Below are 20,283 nucleotides of genomic sequence, written 5' to 3' on the forward strand. Positions count from 1 at the left end.
TTCTCCTGTCTAGAGGTCGGCGTCCTCCCTAAATCTGATGCAAATGGTGCTGACCAAGAACAAATATAATCACTCCCAGTTGTTCATCCCACAAAGCAAACCGCAAAGCAGTTTCATCACTGACCATCCAGTAGTTAAAACCGTTTCATCCATAATTGTCCAAGCAATAGAAGAAAGCAATAAAACTCTCCTTTGTGGAAAATACCATGCATGGCTCAGCTCCCACACATATAACGAAAATTGGAATTTACTCCGTTTTCAGCACTAACTTTATGCTTTTTAGCAACTGCCTGCCTACCTGAATGATCATGTATCTGAAAATGGCTTTTAAAAGAGTTTCTAATAACCAAAGAGCAAAAATATTTAATTGCACACATATGATAAAAGCAAAATATTGCAACAACTTTTATAATGCTCGGTTGCTTTTCTTGGGTGCCATCCCTGACAACTGCCAAAAAAGATAAGATTTTACGTTTTAATTTTCAAAACAGAATACTCTGGAGCTAAAGCAATAGGAAGAAAGTCACATTCCCTTCTTTTTCAGACAGGCAGATTATACATAAAGCTATATTATTGACTTCTATATCAACTGTATCTACTCTGAGGATAAGCAGAAAAGGGAACGTTCCAATTTTTTTAGAAAATATGTTCTTAAGAAATCTTTTAATGAAAACATGAAATTCCTACCCCTTCAGAGATTCTACGGGCTTTAAATCTGCAAGACCTCAGATTTCCTTTTCAAGTTCGCAAACACTCAAAGGTCAAACCTAAACATGTGCGCATTTCAGGGAAGATGGAAGGAACCTTTCCTATTTCTCTGCCCACATGACTTGCCTTCCAAGAGAGCTTTTTTGGCCCTCTGTATTTTGTCCCCAAGTTCAATGGCTTTTCACAGCCTGGCATGCCTTTCTGCAGCGTCAGAGATGGTCCCCTCCACTCTCCATTAGATACTGCCAGCCCACAGGCTGTCCTCAGCCCTTACGTGAGTCTTTTTGCCGCTTCATTGCTTTTTTTTCAACATTACCTTTTTCTTTTCTTGCTGTATTCAGAAAACAATGTGGTTTCCTTGTCTGTAAAACTGGAATTGTATCACTCTAAATACTTCCCAGAGCTGTTATGAAGAATGAATAAGGTCACAGATGTTAAAGCATCTTTGTAAACTTGAATGTGCCATCTAGGTGTTGGTTTGCCTGGTAATAGATAGCATCCTGGTCACATTTTTTTTTCTCTCTTTTAAATTCATCCATCACGTAAGTTGCACTTTTCTAACTTCTGCCTATCTTTCGCTTTGTCCTTTCCATTGAGGTTTATAATATTTTCTCATAAATTGCCCCTCAGAGTTGAAGTCTTCTCACCCAAATACACTAAATACCCTCTGTCCTTTGTGGAAATCTACTATAAATCCTGTCTCCTCCAACTTTGGCCAACAATTTTTGTTTTCTTTTAAACACTACATGCCACAACCTACTGTACCGTATAAGTTAATCTAAAATTGTATTTCATTTTCAATATACTTTCTAACATTCTACCTATAATCCTAAGGTGTCGGCAAATGCACCAAAAAAAAAAAAGGCAAAATTTAAAGCGCTAATCAAACAAGGCAATCACAAAATATCCTCACAAAACAGTTTAGATGCTTACAAATTCTGTTATTAGAAGTGATTCGTTAAGAATGCCCTCGGAAATAGGAATTCGGAAAAGAAGAAATGGTTTCTTAAAATAGGATTCTTTTTTTTTTTTCATGTTTATGTATTTATTTTGAGAAGAGAGAGCATGTGAGCACAAGCAGGGGAGGGTCAGAGAGAGGGAGAGAGAGAGAATCCCAACCAGCCTCCGCACTGTCAGCACAGAACGCGATGTGGAGCTAAAATTTATGAATCGTGAGGTCATGACCTGCCGAAATTAAGAGGTGGACGCCTAACCAACTGAGCCATCCAGGTGCCCCAGTAAGGTTCTTTTATTTTTGATTTACCAAAGAGAGGCACGTGTATTTAGAGTCATGTGTCATCACTTATCTATTTTACTATCAGTGTATATGAAGAACCATAGCAATGCACTAAGGAAAGGACCAGTAGTCAGGGCATTTCTTTTCCAAAGTTATATGACTCCTAGTTCTTTTTCTTGGAGAATCTTAAGGCTTACAGCAGAGTTCCCCCCCAAAATTAGTGGTTCTTAAATAGCCCATAAGGACTAATATGGTATGAAACAACAAGGAAAACTTTAAACTCAGGCTTTTACTGATTACATTTTTCTTCTTAAAAAACACTTGCATTAATAAGAGAAACCAGAGAGAATTGTAACGGATTCAAGGCGGTGTGGGACTGGGGAAAGTTGCCAGATGTCGTTTTTTCTATGAGGAGTTTATTTGAAACTACTGTGCAAAGTATAAATAAATTGACTCATTCTTCTTCTTTGTTCTCATCTTTGTTTGGAGTTCCTCAACTTCTTTTAAGCCTATTTATCCTGCATATGCTTTAGAGGTTACTGCACTCCAGGAATTTGGGACCAGCAACTCCATAACTTCTCAGGGGACAACGTCTTCTCTTTGCCACTTGGAAACATTTCCCAGACTACGTGGGAAGGGAGGGGATGCTTCTGATGAGACGCGAGTGGACAGACAGTAGCCTTTTAAACAAATTGTCTTAGCAATCATAATTTACATATTCATCAATTATGAATTCATGGATGAAAGCATGGCTCTTGTCAGCTTATGAACACAAATGTTGAACGACACAAGTGGACTTCAGGGGCCCAGGGGCCACACCTTGAGAACTGCTACTTCAGATCAGGGTTTGAGCTGGGTGTGGGAAAGGTTGGGGGCTGAGGGGAGGGGGGAGCAGACTGGTAAAGTTACTGGTTAATCCAGACTCCTCACTTATGACCTAAAACTCCATTCATGACCTGGCATCCCTTCTGCTTGCCTCCTATGCTCCAGCGGCCTTGGTCTGATAATGCATTTACTCACTGACTCGGTAAATATTGACTGAGCACCTACTGTGTACCTGACACAGAGCTGACTTTGTCGGGCTTTATGCCTGCTTTTTCATCTTCTTGGACCACTCCTTCCTAGATTCTCTGCTTGGTTATCTTCCTCTCAACCTTTAGGTCTCAGCTTTAAACACACCCCTACGATAGGGCCAGACCTTTTCTGACCACCCAAGGAAAAAGTGTCCTTTTATAATTATTCCTGTCATCAATCCATTTGTTTAATTCAGCGCATTGAGGACACTTGTTATAATATAATGCTTGTGACTGCCTGCCTTTCCCAGGCATATGGAGAATTCCCTTTGGGCAGAGTCTTTGTCTATCTTGTTCTTCTTGCTTGGTTAAAAGTTTCAACAAATATTTGTTGAATGAATGGATGAAGGAAGGAAGGAAGGAATCTTTGTAGCTGTTCAGTAAATACTGTCATGTGAATAAGTACTCTAAGCAAGTGCTTCTAAACATGTTCTTGTTGGATGCCTCAAATATCTTGGAAAGAAGGGAGGAAAAGAGAAGAGAAAAAAAGGGCAAAGGGATAAAAGATTGATTTTGAACAGAAAGAGGTGGGAGGGAAGATTAAAGGAGGAAAGGAGAGAGGGGAGGAATTCCTATTCTTCAGTATGATGGTTCTCAGGTGCAGCATGGCATCTTCTGAGAACTTGCTAGAAATGTAAAGTCTAGGCCTTATCACAAGCTGAGGGATCAAAATGCCATGGTGGAGCCCAATAATCTTAATTAAATCCTGCAGCAGATACCATTTGTATTAAAGAGAGTTAATAATATCTTATTGTTCTTTCTCTTATAAATTTAAATTCTGAGCTCTTTGGTTACAAGAAGCTATGTAAGTGATTTAGAAAGTCTTGAACTATTTTAGAATGTGTCAAATAAGTAAATTGGTGATATAATATATAACAGTATATTTTATATAATATATGCATACTTATATATTATATAAAATATATATTCTACTATGTATATTTAGAACAAATTCGATATTTATAACTTCTCAATAAAAATAAAATGTGGATGCTAAAAGGAAAAAGAACCAACATGCAGCAAACTTAATAAGTATTAGATGATGGGTCAATTCTGCTCTTTTTCCTCCAAGGAAATAATTTTTTTTATATTTATTTTTGAGAGGGAGAGACAGAGCATGAGTGAGGGAGGGGCAGAGGGAGAGGGAGACACAGAATCCAAAGCAGGCTCCAGGCTCCGAACTGTCAGCACAGAGCCCGAGGTGGGGCTCGAACTCAAGAACCTCAAGATCATGACCTGAGCCAAAGTCCGATGCTTAACAGACTGAGCCACCCAGGCATCCCTCCAAGGAAGTACTTTTGTTATGCAACTCTCATGTGTGTACCCCCAGATATGGTTAAAAAGAAGAAGGCCTAGCAATCAGGCCTAAAAACGATTCTAAGATGGTGAATCCTTTCTAAGTTTTCTTTGAGCTGACTCAGTAGTAAATTATGACAGAAATGAAAACAGTTTTCACTAGCAGGTGTCATACATTTAAAGAGATGCGTTACAATTTAAGGTAAGGTAATTGTGATAAGCAGTTGCTGCTGCTTTTTTTTTTTTTTTTTAAAGGACCATGACTATCCTCTTTTGTGTTTAGAGGTACCATTTTGGGAGGCTTATATTTCAAGGAATCTTTCTAGCTTCCTAGTTCATAACCTTCCTAGGTCATAGGTGTCCAGGAAAATGGAAATAATAAAGGCATTTGGGGGAGAGAGGTTGCAAGGATTAAATGAGAAGGTGCATGTTGTATGTATAGCATGATCCTTGAATAAAGGACTCAACAAATGTTAGATACTATGATTATTAGTAGTAATAATAGTATATTATAAATACCAATACATCACAGATGCCCAGCACCCAGTGATGCTAGAGCATGACAAAGTCCGCGGATGAGAATGTCTTTCTGAGAACATCCGAATGATAATACACTATCACGCCTTTCCATCTTGTACCCAAGAGAAGCCCTTCAGTAGATGAGCACAAAAAACAGTTAACACTGCTCTGGCTGGCGGTCATGCCAACATTTTTTTAAGTCCTGGAAGGGAGGGGTGGGAGTGCACCAGGCTTCACTGTCTCCCTCAGACACATCTCTAAGGTTTCCTGATACTTTTTTTCTACAACAGTTTCCACCCTCTTCTCCTCCCCTAGGTTTTTTTTTTTTTAATTTTTTTTCTTAAGTCTGGTGGAAAAGAACTTTGCATAGCTTTTGCCCCCGCTTTGTAACCATACACAGACGGATGACTTAAAATGATGTGACTGTAAACGAATCACCTTTCCAATCTCCAGTGCTTCCTCTCCAGCTTCAGTCCTGCTTTTCAGTGTCTGCCACCCTCGGAAACCTGTCTGCTCACAAATGCGAGGAGTCAAGGTATGAAGGCCTCCTGGGTCTGTGATCTTAATATTGTTTTTTAGAAATGGGAATATGTGGATAATGTTGAGAAAAATTGATTTTATGTGTAAAAAAAAAAACCCCACTGGATTTTGATTTTTCTTTAAAAAAATTAAAAGATGGAGGCTTGCTGGGCCCCCATTCTGCCTGCCTCTTCCCCACAGCTCTCCTTTCTCTGCTGGATGAAGCAGATGCCAAGCACGCTAGAGTCCCCTGGATGTTGGGGCAAACAGTGATCAAAGTGGAAGATCAAAGGGTCTTATCATGTTTTTCAAAATGTAATGAAAAACCTGTTGGCTAGATTATAAGCCTTGTGAAGGGAAGAGTCATGTATCTCCATTAGCTAAGCCACATCCCCAGGTCGTGGGGACTTAATGCTACTTTATACTGACAGAGGAAACACTTATACCCCTACCACTAAACAAGGGCAGGACTAATTGTAAATCTGAAGCCAAATGTCATTCTTCAGCTGCTCCAATGCCACCCTGGAACCTTTAGCATCACAGAATCCAAGAATACCTAGCACCTAAGCCTTGGGATAAACTAGTGTCCAATAGGCCCCTGTTCCAAATGGACAGACCCTGACCACTTCATGGAACATCTACTGCTTCTCAAATAATCAGGACCACCAGGGTCAAAACTCTTAGCAAAGGACACTCTTTTTGATATTCTCTCCACAGTCGTGTTGCTCTGGGCTGGACGTACAACAGCCTTGCAGAAGGGGGAGCAAACACAAATGTTCCCGGACACACAGATAAAGGGCAAGCACCTAGTAAAGCTATTGCACATGGGGTGTACTTATTGGTCCAGATCTATTAGGAATCCAAAACAGGGGCGCCTGGGTGGCTCAGTCAGCTGAGCATCCGACTTCAGCTCAGGTCATGATCTGAGCTCAGGTTCGTGAGTTCGAGCCCTGCGTGGGGCTCTCTGCTGACACCTCAGAGCCTGAAGCCTGCTTTGGATTCTGTGTCTTCCTGTCTCTCTCTGCCCCTCCCCCACTCGCACTCTGTCTCTGTCTCTCTCTCAAAAAATAAACATTAAAAAAAGAAAAAGAAATCCAAAACAGAAGAGCTTTGACGAAAAAGAGGTGCCTCCTCTGTACCATAGAAGGTTACATAGCTGGGATCTCATCTGGATTTAGCAATGGGAATATTCTGCTGCCAGGTCCCCCAAAGTGTGGGAAGAATGGAAAGGATTTTCATTTTAAAGATGGCTCCTGGAATTCATAGCATTTCCCCTTTCAGCGGTGTGGAGAGTAAGAGGGTGCAAACAATATGTAACTGGGGCAAGTTACAGAGAATTAAAGGACTTCATCTCTTGCAGAGCTTTTGATATCGTATCTTCAAAATTATCAAGTGACTCATCCACCAGTTCCGACTTTTGGTTTTACTGTTCTTTCTTGCAAATTCATCATCATTTCTCTGTTGTTCTCATCATCATTTCTGTGTTTGCTCTTCTCTTCCTCAGCCCCCACCTTCTCTCCCCCGGTCCTTGACCACGACAGACAGGTTTTAGTTCGTCGGAGCCTCTGGTCTATCCCTAACTCAGTAGCATCCTTGGATTCTGCCCTCTAAACCCTCCCCCTGCCTCTTTTATTTAAGAGACATAGAGAGCGATCAGGGAGGGGCACAGAGAGAGAGGGAAACAGAAAATCCTAAGCAGGTTCCATGCTGTCCGCGCAGACCCCCAAAGTGGGGCTTGAACTCACCACCTGGAAGATCATGACCTGAACTGAAACCAAGAGTCAGATGATTAGCCGACTGAGCCACCCAGGCGCCCCTACCCTCTAAAAGCCCTTAAGCAAACTACTTTTTATTTTTTCAAACTTATACATTGTAAGAATTCCACAGAATGCTTCCATATATCTTTACCCAGACCCACGAATTCTGTTTGTTTTTTTATTTTAACATTCTGCCACATTTACTGTATTGTCTTCTTTCTCTCCGTATATACTGTTCTTACCGGAACCATTTCAGAGTTGGTGGTGTAATCTCAGTATAGTTATCACATTCAGAAAATTCAAATATTGTTACAATGCTTTCATCTACACTCCATATTTCATTGTTGTTCATTGCCTCAATAACGTCCTTTTTAGCATTTGGGTTTTGTTGTTGTTGTTTGTTTGTTGCTTTTTTTCTGTAGTAAGGATCCAGCCTATGATCCTGTATTGCATTTTGTTGTCAAGTGTCTTAATCTTCTTTAATCTGAAACAATTCCTCAGCCTTTTCAAATAATCCTTATGACACTGACTTTTTTGAATGATACAGGCCAGTTATTTTCTTCTTTTTAATGTTTCTTTATTTTTGAGAGAGAGAGCAAGAGAGAGAGAGAGAGCAGGGGAGGGGCAGAGAGAGGCGGATGTAGGATCTGACCTGGGCTCTGCGCTGACAGCAGAGAGGCCGACATGGGGCTTGAACTCACAAAATACGAGGTCATGACCTGAGCCAAAGATGGACGGTTAACTGACTGAGCCACCCATGAGGCCTTAGGTCAGTTATTTCTATTGTGTTGTTCTCTGTTCGCATTTGTCAGATATTTCCATGTGATTAGATTCGGTTACATGGCTCCAGCCGAACTTTTCCCCCTCTCTTTCATTCAATGTCTGTTCTAACGAGCTGATTATTCAATTATTCTCCAAGGGATTGCAAACCTAATCGCACTTTACAATCAATGGGGAGATTTTTACACTTTAGGTGCTGTGGTCCTACTTTAGTAGTAAATGCTGATGCACTAGGGCTGAGGCAGAATTTCAGAATCTGTATCTTTTAAAATCTCCCCTGGTGATTCTGAGGTCTGCAAGGCCAGGGCAAGAGCCACAGACTTCCTATCTCAATTAGCACATCCTTGCTTCTCCTTTGATGTCATTTCCCCCTTTCTTTGCCATTTTCCCCACTGCATCAACCCTTACCTGCTCAGGGAAACCGATGTGCCAGAGAAATGCTGGCATGTTAAAGAACCCATTTCAACGCACATGTTGTATTTCATGGTTGCATTTTTATGTGCACATCATTTATGCTGTGACAAAATATGAACATTGTCCTGTTTTTTGTACACAAAATAGAAAGTAATGCAAATCATAACAGAAGGAAAAGAAAAATCGTTGCGATTTAAAAGCTGGAGGGCCTCAAGTAAATACAAACTATATTACGCTGTTGGCACATGACAGTCCACTTTAGCTGGCAACCTAAGAAAATGACAGCTCTTTGCCAGAATTAAGCTTGAATGATGCAAATTATAGATTAGGGTCTTTAGGAACACATCCCTTCCACAAAACATTACTCCCTAGGATGACCTTTCTGCACCATTTGCAGCCTCAGAATCTGCTTATATTTTATCCCATGCACACTAGAGAATCTACGAGTTCTTCCTTGTTCAGGAGGAATGATGAGGGTTTTCTGTTTTCTGTTTTTGGTTTTTTGCTACATCTTTGCACTCCTCCTTCTGGGTACTTGCCTCAATAAAGGGGGAGTATTGTCCTATCTTTAGTTCTGGCCACAGAATAGTGGTGGCAGTGGGGCACGTCCCCTCTATGCTGTAAGTAACACAATAAAGGAGGTCGCCCCAGACTTGATGGAGGTGTACGGAAGTGGGGATTTTCTGCATTTGCCTTGTTACTTATTTGGAGGCTCACAGTGGGCTGTGATCTCTTTGAAGGCCAAATGGAAGGAAACACAGAACTGTTAAACCCAGAGCGGCACCACAATGGCTATTCATGAACTGAGGAAACGCAATCCCTCTCCCAGGCCCGAGCCGGGGCAGGGTGGGGAGGGGAAGAAGGAGGTGTGCCTCCCGACAAGATTTATGGTTACTTAGCAGAATCAGCACCAATCGGGAACACTTTTTAATGCATGCCCAACATCTTATCCCCCTCAAAGCGTTTTCACGTAATAATGTCAGCGTATCTGGTTCTTACAACTCCGTGAGGCAGGCAGGGCAGGGATAATGAAGCAAGAAGAAGAAGTTGGTGTTAATTGCTACAGTTATTGAATCCTTATCTCGTGTAGCCAGTGTACTAAGCACTTTGGCTACTCAGATTTTAATCCTCACACTGTGTTATAAGGCAGAGCACCCTTAGTCATCCTTATTTTCAAGTGGAAGCAATTATGACTGCAGTTGAGTAACCAGTAGACGCCACCACAGAGATTTAACCCAGGTTTCTCAGACACGGGACCCCTACTTTTTACCACTGTACCGCACGGTCTCCACCAAGGTCACATGGCTGAAAAGGGGTCCAGACTGGACTGCTCTTAAGAGTCCACTGCTCAGGGGCGCCTGGGTGGCTCAGTGGGTTAAGCTTAAGTCATGATCTTGTGGTTCTTGGGTTGGGGCCCCACTCGGGGCTCTGTGCTGACAGCTCTGTGAGCCTGGAGCCTGCTTTGGATTCTGTATCTCCCTCTCTCTCTGCACCTCCCCAACTCGCACTCTGTTAATGTTAAAAAAAAAAAAAAAGAGTGCACCTCCACTACTCAACAGACAGAGGCTGGTCAGATTTTGAAGCTAAAGTGAAGTCCAAGGCCCACCCTTTGGATGCCACTTCTTCACATTTGATTCTTCCCCCTGAGCCCCAAACCCCAACCGGGGTCTCCCTCCCCCCCCCCCGCCCCTGCCGTGTGCAGACCTACTTCCTGCTGCCCCCAGTCCTGCCAGTCTCACCTTGCCCATAGCAAACGGCTGACATACGCAGGGCACACATCTGACACCTCCATCCAGCTTCATCTGCAATTGTGCCCGTGCACAGAGACGCAGTGTATCTTTATCTAGGTGGTATATGGGGATGCCTGGCTGAGGGTGTGCCCGGGGGCTGGAACGCAGCCCGTGTTGTACTACCACGTCCTGTCACTCACGGTGGGACCGTGCGCCTGGCAACATCCTTTTTTAATTACCACAAAGACCCGGGTCTTGCAGCAGCTCCCTGTCTTCCCAGCCTCCTCGTGCCCACCCCGGGCCCCATTCCTTACATGATGTATGCTCTGTGAAGGAACAGCAGGAGGCTGTAATTAGATAAATTAATTTCCATTCCCTGATTATTTAGCTTTTATAGCACCCTGCGCCACCCCCACAAGGCACAAAAGTGCCATCAATCTTGGGAAACCAAGGCATCTAGAAGCCTGAGAGGGAGACATTGTTGGTCAGGGACCAGATTTTTCTAGGTCAGTGTTTTGTTTTGTTTTTAATGTTTATTTATTTTTGAGAGAGCACAAGTCAGGAAGGGCAGAGAGAAGGGGACAGAAGATCCAAAGTGGGCTCTGTGCTGATAGCAGTGAGCCAGATGTGGGGCTCAAACTCACAGACTGCAAGATAATGGCTTGAGCTGAAATTGGGCACTCAACCAACTGAGCCACCCAGGTGTCCCCTAGGTCAGTGGTTCTTAAACATCAAGTGCATCCATGTGACTTGGAGGGCTTGTTAAAACACAGATTGCTGGGGCACCTGGGTGGCACAGTCGGTTAAACGTCCGACTTCAGCCAGGTCACGATCTCGCGGTCCGTGAGTTCGAGCCCCGCGTCAGGCTCTGGGCTGATGGCTCAGAGCCTGGAGCCTGTTTCTGATTCTGTGTCTTCCTCTCTCTCTGCCCCTCCCCCGTTCGTGCTCTGTCTCTCTCTGTCCCAAAAATAAATAAACGTTGAAAAAAAAAAATTAAAAAAAAAAAAAAAAACACAGATTGCTGGGCCCTCCCCACCAGAGTTTCTGAATCAGTAGGTCTAGGGTAGGGCCCAAGTGGTTGCATTTCTCCCATCCAAGTACTAACTAGGCCCGACCCTGCTTAACTTCTGAGATCAGACAAGATCGGGTGCGTTCATGGTGGTATGGCCGTAGACAAGTGGTTGCATTTCTAATGAGTTCTCACTCTGGGGTCCATACTTTGAGAACAACCGGTTTAGGTATTTCCTAACTCATATGGTAGACTAGCTTCTTGTTTCACCAGCCTTGTCCTTGTGAAGACACACACAGCCACAAAATACTATCAATGGTAGAATAACAACAGCAGCTAACAGTAACTACACAGGATTTTTCAGCCCTACTCTAGGCACATGACTGGTGTCAGTTTATTTAATTCATGTCTAGGGTGAGGGAGAGAGAGCAAGGGAGAGGGAGAGAGTTAGTTTTGAAGCCAAGGATTGACCCAAATCTACAGCCTTCCAAAGACAGACCCCCTCACAATGGACAGGCAAGGATTTGAGGAAAGTGGGGAAAGGAGAAAAGTAAGGAAAATTCTCCTCCCAAAGAAACTAGGACAACTTTGCAGTAGCGTTACTAGTAATTATTTCAAACTATATTCTCCTTGGCATTTATCTTCACTAAAACGAACTCTAGGTAAGAGAATAAAGTGACTAGGTATGCAGGTATGTGTATGGGTGTGTGAGCTCATCTTGTTCTGCTCTTTTCTAATCATTTGACCTCCAATCCTTGAGCGTTTAAGCCCAAGCTAGGCATCTGCAAAATAATAATAATAATAACAATAGCAACAAGAATAATAAATATCATGGTAGACTGTTTAATGACCATAAGTTCCTGCCACCCGAGGTGTGTGGCCCTTTGCAATGTGACTTTCAGCTCTTCCTATCAAAATAGGAGGTCTATTTTCCCTTCCTTCAATGCTGGCCTGGCTTGTGACTGCACTGATCAATAGAATGTGGCAGAAGTGATGTTGTGTGATTCCAGAACCCAGGCCTCAAGAGGCCCTTTGCCTTCTTACAAAACTTCCCTGAAGCATCAGGAAAAGAAGTTGGGTAGCTTACTAGAGGAAGAGAGGCCAGATGGAGAAGAACCGAGTCACCCCTTCCTGCAGCCAGCCCTGACTGCTAGTCATGTAAAGAGAGGCTCTTGTCAATCTTCTAGCTCAGTTTACCCTCCAAGCTAAATGCAGCTTCAAGAGTGAGCGCAGGTGAAACCGGCAGAAGAATCACCCAACTAATCAACAAAATCACGAGAAATAGAAAACTGTCATTTTTTTTTATAAATTACTAAGATTTGGTTTGTTATACAGTGATGGAAAATAGATACAAGTACCCACCTCCCAGAGTATATGAAATTGCTTAGCGTATTTCTTGGCATACTAATCTTAGATATTATTTTTGTCTCTTAGATTCTTTTCTTTGCAGACTTTGTACAGTGTCTCTTCATGTTTCACTCCTTGTAACTCAGAGACTGGTGATGAAAGGGAAAGACACAAATACAAGCCACTTTCTCTTTAAAACGGGGGTCATCTCCACCCCCGTTCCCAGCCCCATGTTCCAACCCCAATTCATTCTTTGATTGTGGATCTAGAACCTGTGGTCATTGCATAAACACTAATTAGTAGTAATGACATACATAGCATTTCCAAGCATAAAATCTTAGTATTTTGGGTCTTGTTCTCTCTTCTCTAGATTTCTACTTCAGCTCAAGTGTTCTAAATTCTACCTAGTGGCTACATGTGACTGGGAACAAAAGGAATGACAGATAATTTCATAGTGTCACTAATTAAAATAACAAGTAGGAACTAGTGACTATTTTTGGATGAAGATTCCATTTGAAAACATGGATTTCAGATCATCATCAATAGTTTCAAACAGAGAGGGAGGCAAACCATAAGAGACACTTAAATACAGAGAACAAACTGAGGGTTGACGAGGAGACTGGGGGAAAGAGGAAAATGCATGATCGGCATTGAGGAGGGCACTTGTTGGGATGAACACTGGGTGTTGTATGAAAGCGATAAATCATGGAACATACTCTCGAAACCAAGAACACACTGTATACGCTGTATGTTAGCTAACTTGACAATAAATTATATTAGAAAATGCAAATTTTAGGTAAAGATTGAAATCACTTTCTAACTCTCCATCCCACCCAACCCAGTTCCTTTGTCTCCCTCTTTCCTACTCTCCTATCTCTTATTAGGTTATTCCTATTCTTCTTTAGGCTCAATTTAGATATTCCCTTCACAGGAAGACACTCCCTGAAACCTTCACACCAGTTAGGAACCTTGCTTTTGAATTCCATAAGAGCCTGTGTATATTTCCATTTCCTTCAACCCCACACAGCAGATGGTGAGTTCCTTCAGGGCAACAGTTTTGTCATTCATCTTTGTGTCTCAGTGGAAAATAGCAATGAGAGCTATTATTTCCTAAATGCTTGCTAAGGACCAAGTGCTATAGTAAGCATTTTGTATGTATTGTCTCCCCCAACCCTTGCAACAGCCCTCAGAGCTGGGAGTTCCTTCTTATAGGTGAGGAAACTGAGGCTTAGAGAGTTTAAGTAACTTGCCAGGTCACTGGCTAGTAAGAAGCGGAGTGAGGGCTTTGATCTCAAAGACTCAACCACTCTGTTCTGACACTAGTTAGGTCCTCAAAAAATGTTCTTTGAGTTGATGAGCATTTTCCAAAGCTATTGAATTGCATGGCCATCAATGCCTCTTCCCCTTTCTTCTAATTTTTTTTTTGGTGGGGAATCGAAGGGTGATTAAGAGATGAAATGCGGGGAATTAGAAGGGAGAAAAAGAAACTGAAGATTAGCTCCTGAATGAAACAATATATGTATTATTATGTATTAAACATACTAAACTCTAGACACATGCAAACTTAAAAACACTAAAATGAAATGCGCAATAAAAATGTGCATGGCTATTCAACATGACCATCGTATCTGGACACGGACAGTAGATGGGTCATTTGTTACCCATGTGGTCAACAATTCCCCCCACTTCCATACCATTTCAATTGATTCATTTTCCCAGAATTCCATTCCATTATCCCTATTCTATTTTCCTGCACTGTGCTCTACTCCACTCTACTCCTCTCCATTCCGTTTCATTCCAGTCCAGTCCACTCTTCTCCACTTCACTCCATTTCATACCATTCCTCTTCAGGCCACTCCCCTGCACTTCATGCTGTTCCACTTCCCTCCCCTCTCCATCTTGCTCCACTCCATTCCACATCTTTCTTTTCCTTTCCTTTCTACAAAAACTCTATAACATATTGAGCACTATGTTCAGATGCTGGAGATGCAAAGCTGAATAAATACGGTCCTTATCCTCACATTCAGATTTTTCCCATCACCACCTGATAATATACCACCGCAATTCACAGCCCAACTGTACTGTCAATCCAAAATCACCACAGACCAGTTGCTATCTGATAAAAAAACAAAAAACAAAAACAAAAACAAAAACAAACCCAAAAAACAAAACAAAAAAAACCCCAATGGACACACAAAGATTTTCCTTTTACAGAATTCCAAGCAATCAAGTCAAATGATATCTAGGTATAGAGATAGAGTATCTTTCAAAATTACTTTCAAAGGACAAGCATTTTACCTTCCACGTGACTTTTCCTTTCAAAATACCTAACTACAGCTATTTGTAATTGACTGTTATAAGGTAAATGCTCATGCTAAATCAAGTGATGATCTAGCAGAGATGTCTTGACTAAAACATTAAAGTCATGGAAAACTGCAGTTTTAGAAACTGCCTTTGGAAGGAGCATAGCTTTTAGAACTTCAGCTTCCCAAGACATAGTTAAAATTTTGCCTGTGCTTCAAGGAAAAACTAGGGGATGAGTCATGACTTGATGACTACTGGATACGTAGCCATTCTGGTGCCCCATCTGGGAGCTCACAAACATTGCGGAGGATTTCGCTTTAGAAAAAGACCAAGGGGGCGCCTGGGTGACTCAGTCAGTTAAGCATCCAACTGAACTTCAGTTCAGGTCATGATCTCACGGTTCATGAGCTCGAGCCCCAGGTTCATGAGTTCAAGCCCCACATCGGGTCTCTGCTGTCAGCAGGGAGCCTGCTTCAGATCCTCTCTCTCCCCTCTCCCTTAGCTCCTCCCTAACTTGTGCTCTCTCTCTCTCTCTCAAAAATGAATAAACATTAAAAGAAAAAAAAGAAAAAGACTAAGAAACAATAACAATAAAAAAAACCCAAAATACACTCCTGCAGTGCATTTACCAAGACCAGAGACTGCAAATCCACATATAAGGCTGGATCAGTTGAGCTCTATAACACAGGGCTGGGTTGACCCAAGGGCGAGGGTGCCTGCAGCAAAGCTCTGGATGTTCTTGATTCATCACAGTAGAGCCTGGCTGCCTCTAGGAGCTCTTTCTGTGTTTGTTTCACAATGGTCCAATGTGGGAAAAAAATGGGAAAATGTTTTTTGCTAAAAGACCATCCTTGAGTGTGCAGGCAGGTATGTTTTTATTACAGTTTTATTCAGCCTGTTTCTTAGTTGACATACTTAATGTATTATATGATATATATATATATATATATATATATATATATCAGTACAGTATGTGCTTATTTCCTTTTCTGAACTGGTATATGTGTATATAAGATATCCTATATATTCTTAAAATATACACTTAATTTTTGGTGTATTAGTTGTGTAAAAAAAATTACACGTACACATGTATTTTCAGATGTACGTGGATACTCTTACAAACTGATGTTTTGGCTGAGACACATTCAGTGGAGACAAGAAGGTGCTCCGCCAAGAGGCATTCAATTTCAAAAGTAAGTGGCAAATCTCACTGGCATCAGTGGGTGGCAGGGCTTAGGAGTTAGAGATTTAGAGAGAGCACAGCACCAGTTCATGATGGCAACCTTGAGTGCCGTCTCTCCCGCTCTCATTTCCTGTTTTCCTTCCCCACTTTCCAAGCCCAGACAGGTCTGAAACCACAATGATCAAACTAGGAGAGATGGGTAAAAAGCTAGGTGGGACATGGGAGGTTTTGGACAGGTTCCCTTTCCCTACGTCAAGCCCAAAGGGATGGGGTGAAGGGAGAGGACAAGCTAAGATTTATGTTGAATTTAGACTTTGGGTTACTTCCTGAATTGGATAATCCTTGCTAATGGGTTGAGAGTGAGTGTTGAGTTTTAAAGTGATAATCAAGAGTGTCCAGAAAAGTCACGAGGCCTTCCTAAATTCTGTTCAGAGGCAAGGGAAGCACTAGCTTGTAGGGAAGATTTAGAGTAAAGGAAGGCTGGAGATAAAAAGAAAGTTCCACAAATTATTCAATATACTGGTTATATTTGTTTTGTGATCAATACTGAAGTAGGTGCTTACTACTCAGGAGCCACATGCAATATTAAATTCTGCACAACGGGGAAGAAACCAGAGCACTAAAGGGGCGTTAAGTCATACACCTAGTGTTGGGCTTTTACTTTCTTTCAATTGTTTTTGGTTTGCTTATTAGGAAACAGCTAAACACTTGCAAATGAAGCAGCATTTTTTATTTGTCTTTGCAAATTGCACTTTTGCAGTTACACTATTATTGCCTAAAACGGTGGCCTAAAGCCCTGAGTGGGAAGCAGACTGGAAGGGATGAACTGAAATACTCCGTGAGCAGACTCTACGACTGCACTGTTGCTGCTCCCCCAGCCGTTAAACTTATCTGCCCTTTTGTGGCTGCTGATGTAGAATTGGTACCTGACTTTGAGTTATTTGACCATGTTCACTAATCAGTCATAGTGATTCCTGAATCTTCCATTGCTTTGTGACTCTTTCCACTCCCTTATGAGCATAAATGATTGTGGCATACAATCAGGGGAATCTGCAAAACACTGATTTTAATTTCTATTTCCTGTTTTTAGGTTATGCGTAAGACTATGAAGCCTGACTTTGGTTCAGAAATGTGGCCAACCTGCAGGAGTGCAGTTTTGACATCGTGGCCTGATTGTCTTTCCCTTCGTCCTATCTCAAAGAGTTTTTCATCGCACAGAATGCACCATGCGTAATTAGCAGCTAGGACACAGAGTACCTAATCACACATTTGAGTAGTGGCAATTCTAGCAGAGCAGATCTTGTCAAGCAGCGGGCTTTCTGAGACCGTTACACACCACGCCCCACACCCATTCTCCCCTTACCTCTTCAGTGGTGCTGGAGAAGGGCCGAGTAGTCCAGGGGACCCAAGATGTCTCAGTCATACCAGTCGTCTGCAGACTGGGGTGCTGTGTCTGTCTGCTGTGGCGGCTGTCGTGTTCTGTTGTACTTCTGGTGAAGGCCTCTGTGGTATTCCTAATAAGGTGTTCCGGGCTATACGGAACTGCATTAAAAGTGGTGGGGATTTGGGGTGGAGCCGTGTTTCTAGCGCTCCTTACCGAAACTTCTGCTCCCAGGCCAGCTGAGGTAAAGAAAGGACAGTTGCTAAAATTACCTTCGTGTTTTGTGGAGTCTTCACATAAAAGCAATTTGACTTCAGAAAAAGCAGGCCTCTTTCATAACAGGCATGCGAATGAGCTTCAGTTATATGAAAAATTCAAGATCTTGGAGTGTGACAATGCTAATTTCCAGTCCACCCATCCTTTGTCCATCTATCATAGGGTCAGGGGAGTTGTAGAAACCGCTACCAGAAAACCTCAGTTCTGTGTAGAAGATAGAATTAAATTTACTCTCTGAGCATTTAGGGAGTCATGAAATTGGCTTCAGGGGGTCCATGAGTCTCGAAAAACTTTATGCCATGTCCTAAATATATGTCCGTGTATACTTTTTTCTTGTGGGAGACTTTCATAGCTTTCATTCAACTTCTCAAAGGGGTCATTGGACAGAATGCCAGGCTGAGAATCACTGCTAACAACTTGCCTAGCTTTGTCATGCAGATGGACGATTCCTGGGAAAGCAATGACTTTCTTTTACCACAGAGCCAACTGTTTCCAGTCCTAATTGTGTGAGCACCAAATCCTGGGACAGTTGTAGTTTCTGAGCTCCCTATCTTCTGTAATTGATTTAAAACTTTTGAACTGGTGAGATTAATGTATAGCTTTACTTTGCAAGGCTGAATTACCAATACTTAGAAATGATTGATTTGCAAATTAGGTTCACCTAGCCATAATTTTAAAACGTGCTCTCCATCTGTTGGGGATCTTGCTAACATACAAATTCTGGTTGAGTAAAAGTTGTCAGAGCCGGCACTCCTCACAAGTTCTCAGGGCATGCCAATGCTGGTGTTGATGGTCTTTGGACCACACTTCGATTAACAAGACCTGGAGAACAATCGTATAATATGAAGCGTTGGAAAGGACTGTAAATTATGGACTGAGGGGTATGTTTAGATGCTTCTATCAATTTCATTATGTGTCACAGTTTCCTAGGATATAAAATCTTGCCCAGTTAGATAACTATAATTTTGAAAAGTTTCTGGTTTAAAAACTGGCAGAAGGAAGATTTTATTTTTTACTACTCCTTTAGTGGTTCATTCAACCAACTATTTCTTAAGCAACTACTATGTGCTAGGTGAAGATCTAGGTGAAGGATTGCATTTTCCCTGTTCTGGTCCACCTTTCTGAGCCCTCTTTTGAATCTCATTTATTTCCATTCCAATTTCAGTGGACATATTTTGTATGATAACATATATAAAGAAGAGAGGGATAAGGCACAGAAAAGAGGAAAAAGTATTTTTAAAATTTAGTAAGATAAAAAAAATCTCCAATTCTCTTAAAGGTTAACAAAATAATCATGACTGTATTAAGTACCCTTTCTTTGAGATGTGGAAAGTTGTGCAAAGTACCCTGTACATGGGGTTGCCAGGTTTAGCAAATAAAAATATATGATGCCCAGTTAAATTGGAGTTTCCAATAAATAACTAATAATTCAGAATATTTAGCATACGTCAAATATATAATATTACAAAGGTTATATTATATGTTACATATTATACTGGGAATGTACTGACATGAAAACGTTGTCATTTATCTGAAATTCAAATGTAATTGAATGTTCTGTATTACAGCTGACAAACCTACCTGTATATCTACTAGGCCTAGACTTTAATAGATTTTTGGACATTCCTGCTAGTTTCTGTTTGTTTTTTCCTTCTGAATCATATGCCATTGCCATTGCGCCCAGGTTACTACCCTGAACATAGACCAGATTTGTTTATCCCTGGGATGTTTTCTATATGACAAACCCAATTGTTCTATTAGCAATATTCCTTTATAATAAACTCCAAAAAGCAGCCCTAATTTTGCAGTCTTAATTGAATTAAGTTCTTGAATGTTCCTTCAAGAAGACATTTGTCTATTGTTGGGGTATAAAATTTTCTGTACGTAGCGATTGGTATTTTAGTTATTTTTGGGCTTTGACCAATGCCGGTCCTCTGAGTTGATTACCACCTATGACATTTTTAGCTTTTAGACCCTCGAAAAAAATTTAATTATGGGGTTAAGACAAAAACAAACTTCCAAATACATAGTATGTAATTGTGTGTCTTAGCATGTCAACCTATGCTTGTTCCTCTTCACTGAGGAGGAGATGGTTAAGTTCTTTTTCTAAGAACTTTTTTTATTCATCAAGTTACATGATTCGTTCAATGGATGAAACAAGAATCTCCCCAAATTAGATAAGTGATCAAAACACTCTTGCAATTTCTGTGTAACATAGCTTATTACCATCACATGTAGCTTTGGAACATCTTATGGAAAAAAATTCAGTCTTCTGAAATTGTCTTTAACCTTCTAAGTGTATTTTTAAAACACTCCAAACAAGTCCATTTTACATGTTAGACCACTACCTTTTTTTCTAAAGAGAAAAAAAAAAAAGAATATCCAAGGTCGGTACCCCTTCATTTTGTCACTGTGTTTTTAACCTGTGCTATTTCAGAAGCAGGAAAGAAGCTTTAGTCTTAACATTTAGTTTCCAAATTTCGTGTGTTTTAAAGCAGTGGTCTGCAAACTGTGGTAGGCATCAGAATCCCCTTTGGAGCTTTTTAGAATATTGAAGGCTTGACCCTTCACTAGGAGATTTGGTGTAGGACCCAGCACCTGCATGTCTAACAAGTTTCTCAGCGATTGTAATATATATGTAACTATAAGGTTTTATCCATATACTCAATATGAGCCAAACTGAATTCTAATCATTCTTTACGTGGGTATTGGAAGGGTTTAAAGTAGATGGGAGGCAAGAAAATCCATTC

General features: G+C 41.3%; 1 protein-coding gene across 1 annotated transcript in view; it reads right to left on the reverse strand.

Moving 5' to 3' along the window:
• PTPRB (protein tyrosine phosphatase receptor type B) overlaps positions 1-20,283 on the reverse strand; it is a 114,081-nt gene that overhangs the window by 85,386 nt on the left and 8,412 nt on the right. Inside the window, 1 exon segment of the mRNA XM_043565025.1 lies at positions 17,240-17,496. Within this exon segment, the coding sequence (XP_043420960.1) occupies positions 17,240-17,496 (257 nt within the window).

Source organism: Prionailurus bengalensis, chromosome B4 (genome assembly GCF_016509475.1).
Source record: "Prionailurus bengalensis isolate Pbe53 chromosome B4, Fcat_Pben_1.1_paternal_pri, whole genome shotgun sequence".
NCBI classification, from domain to species: Eukaryota; Metazoa; Chordata; class Mammalia; order Carnivora; family Felidae; genus Prionailurus; species Prionailurus bengalensis.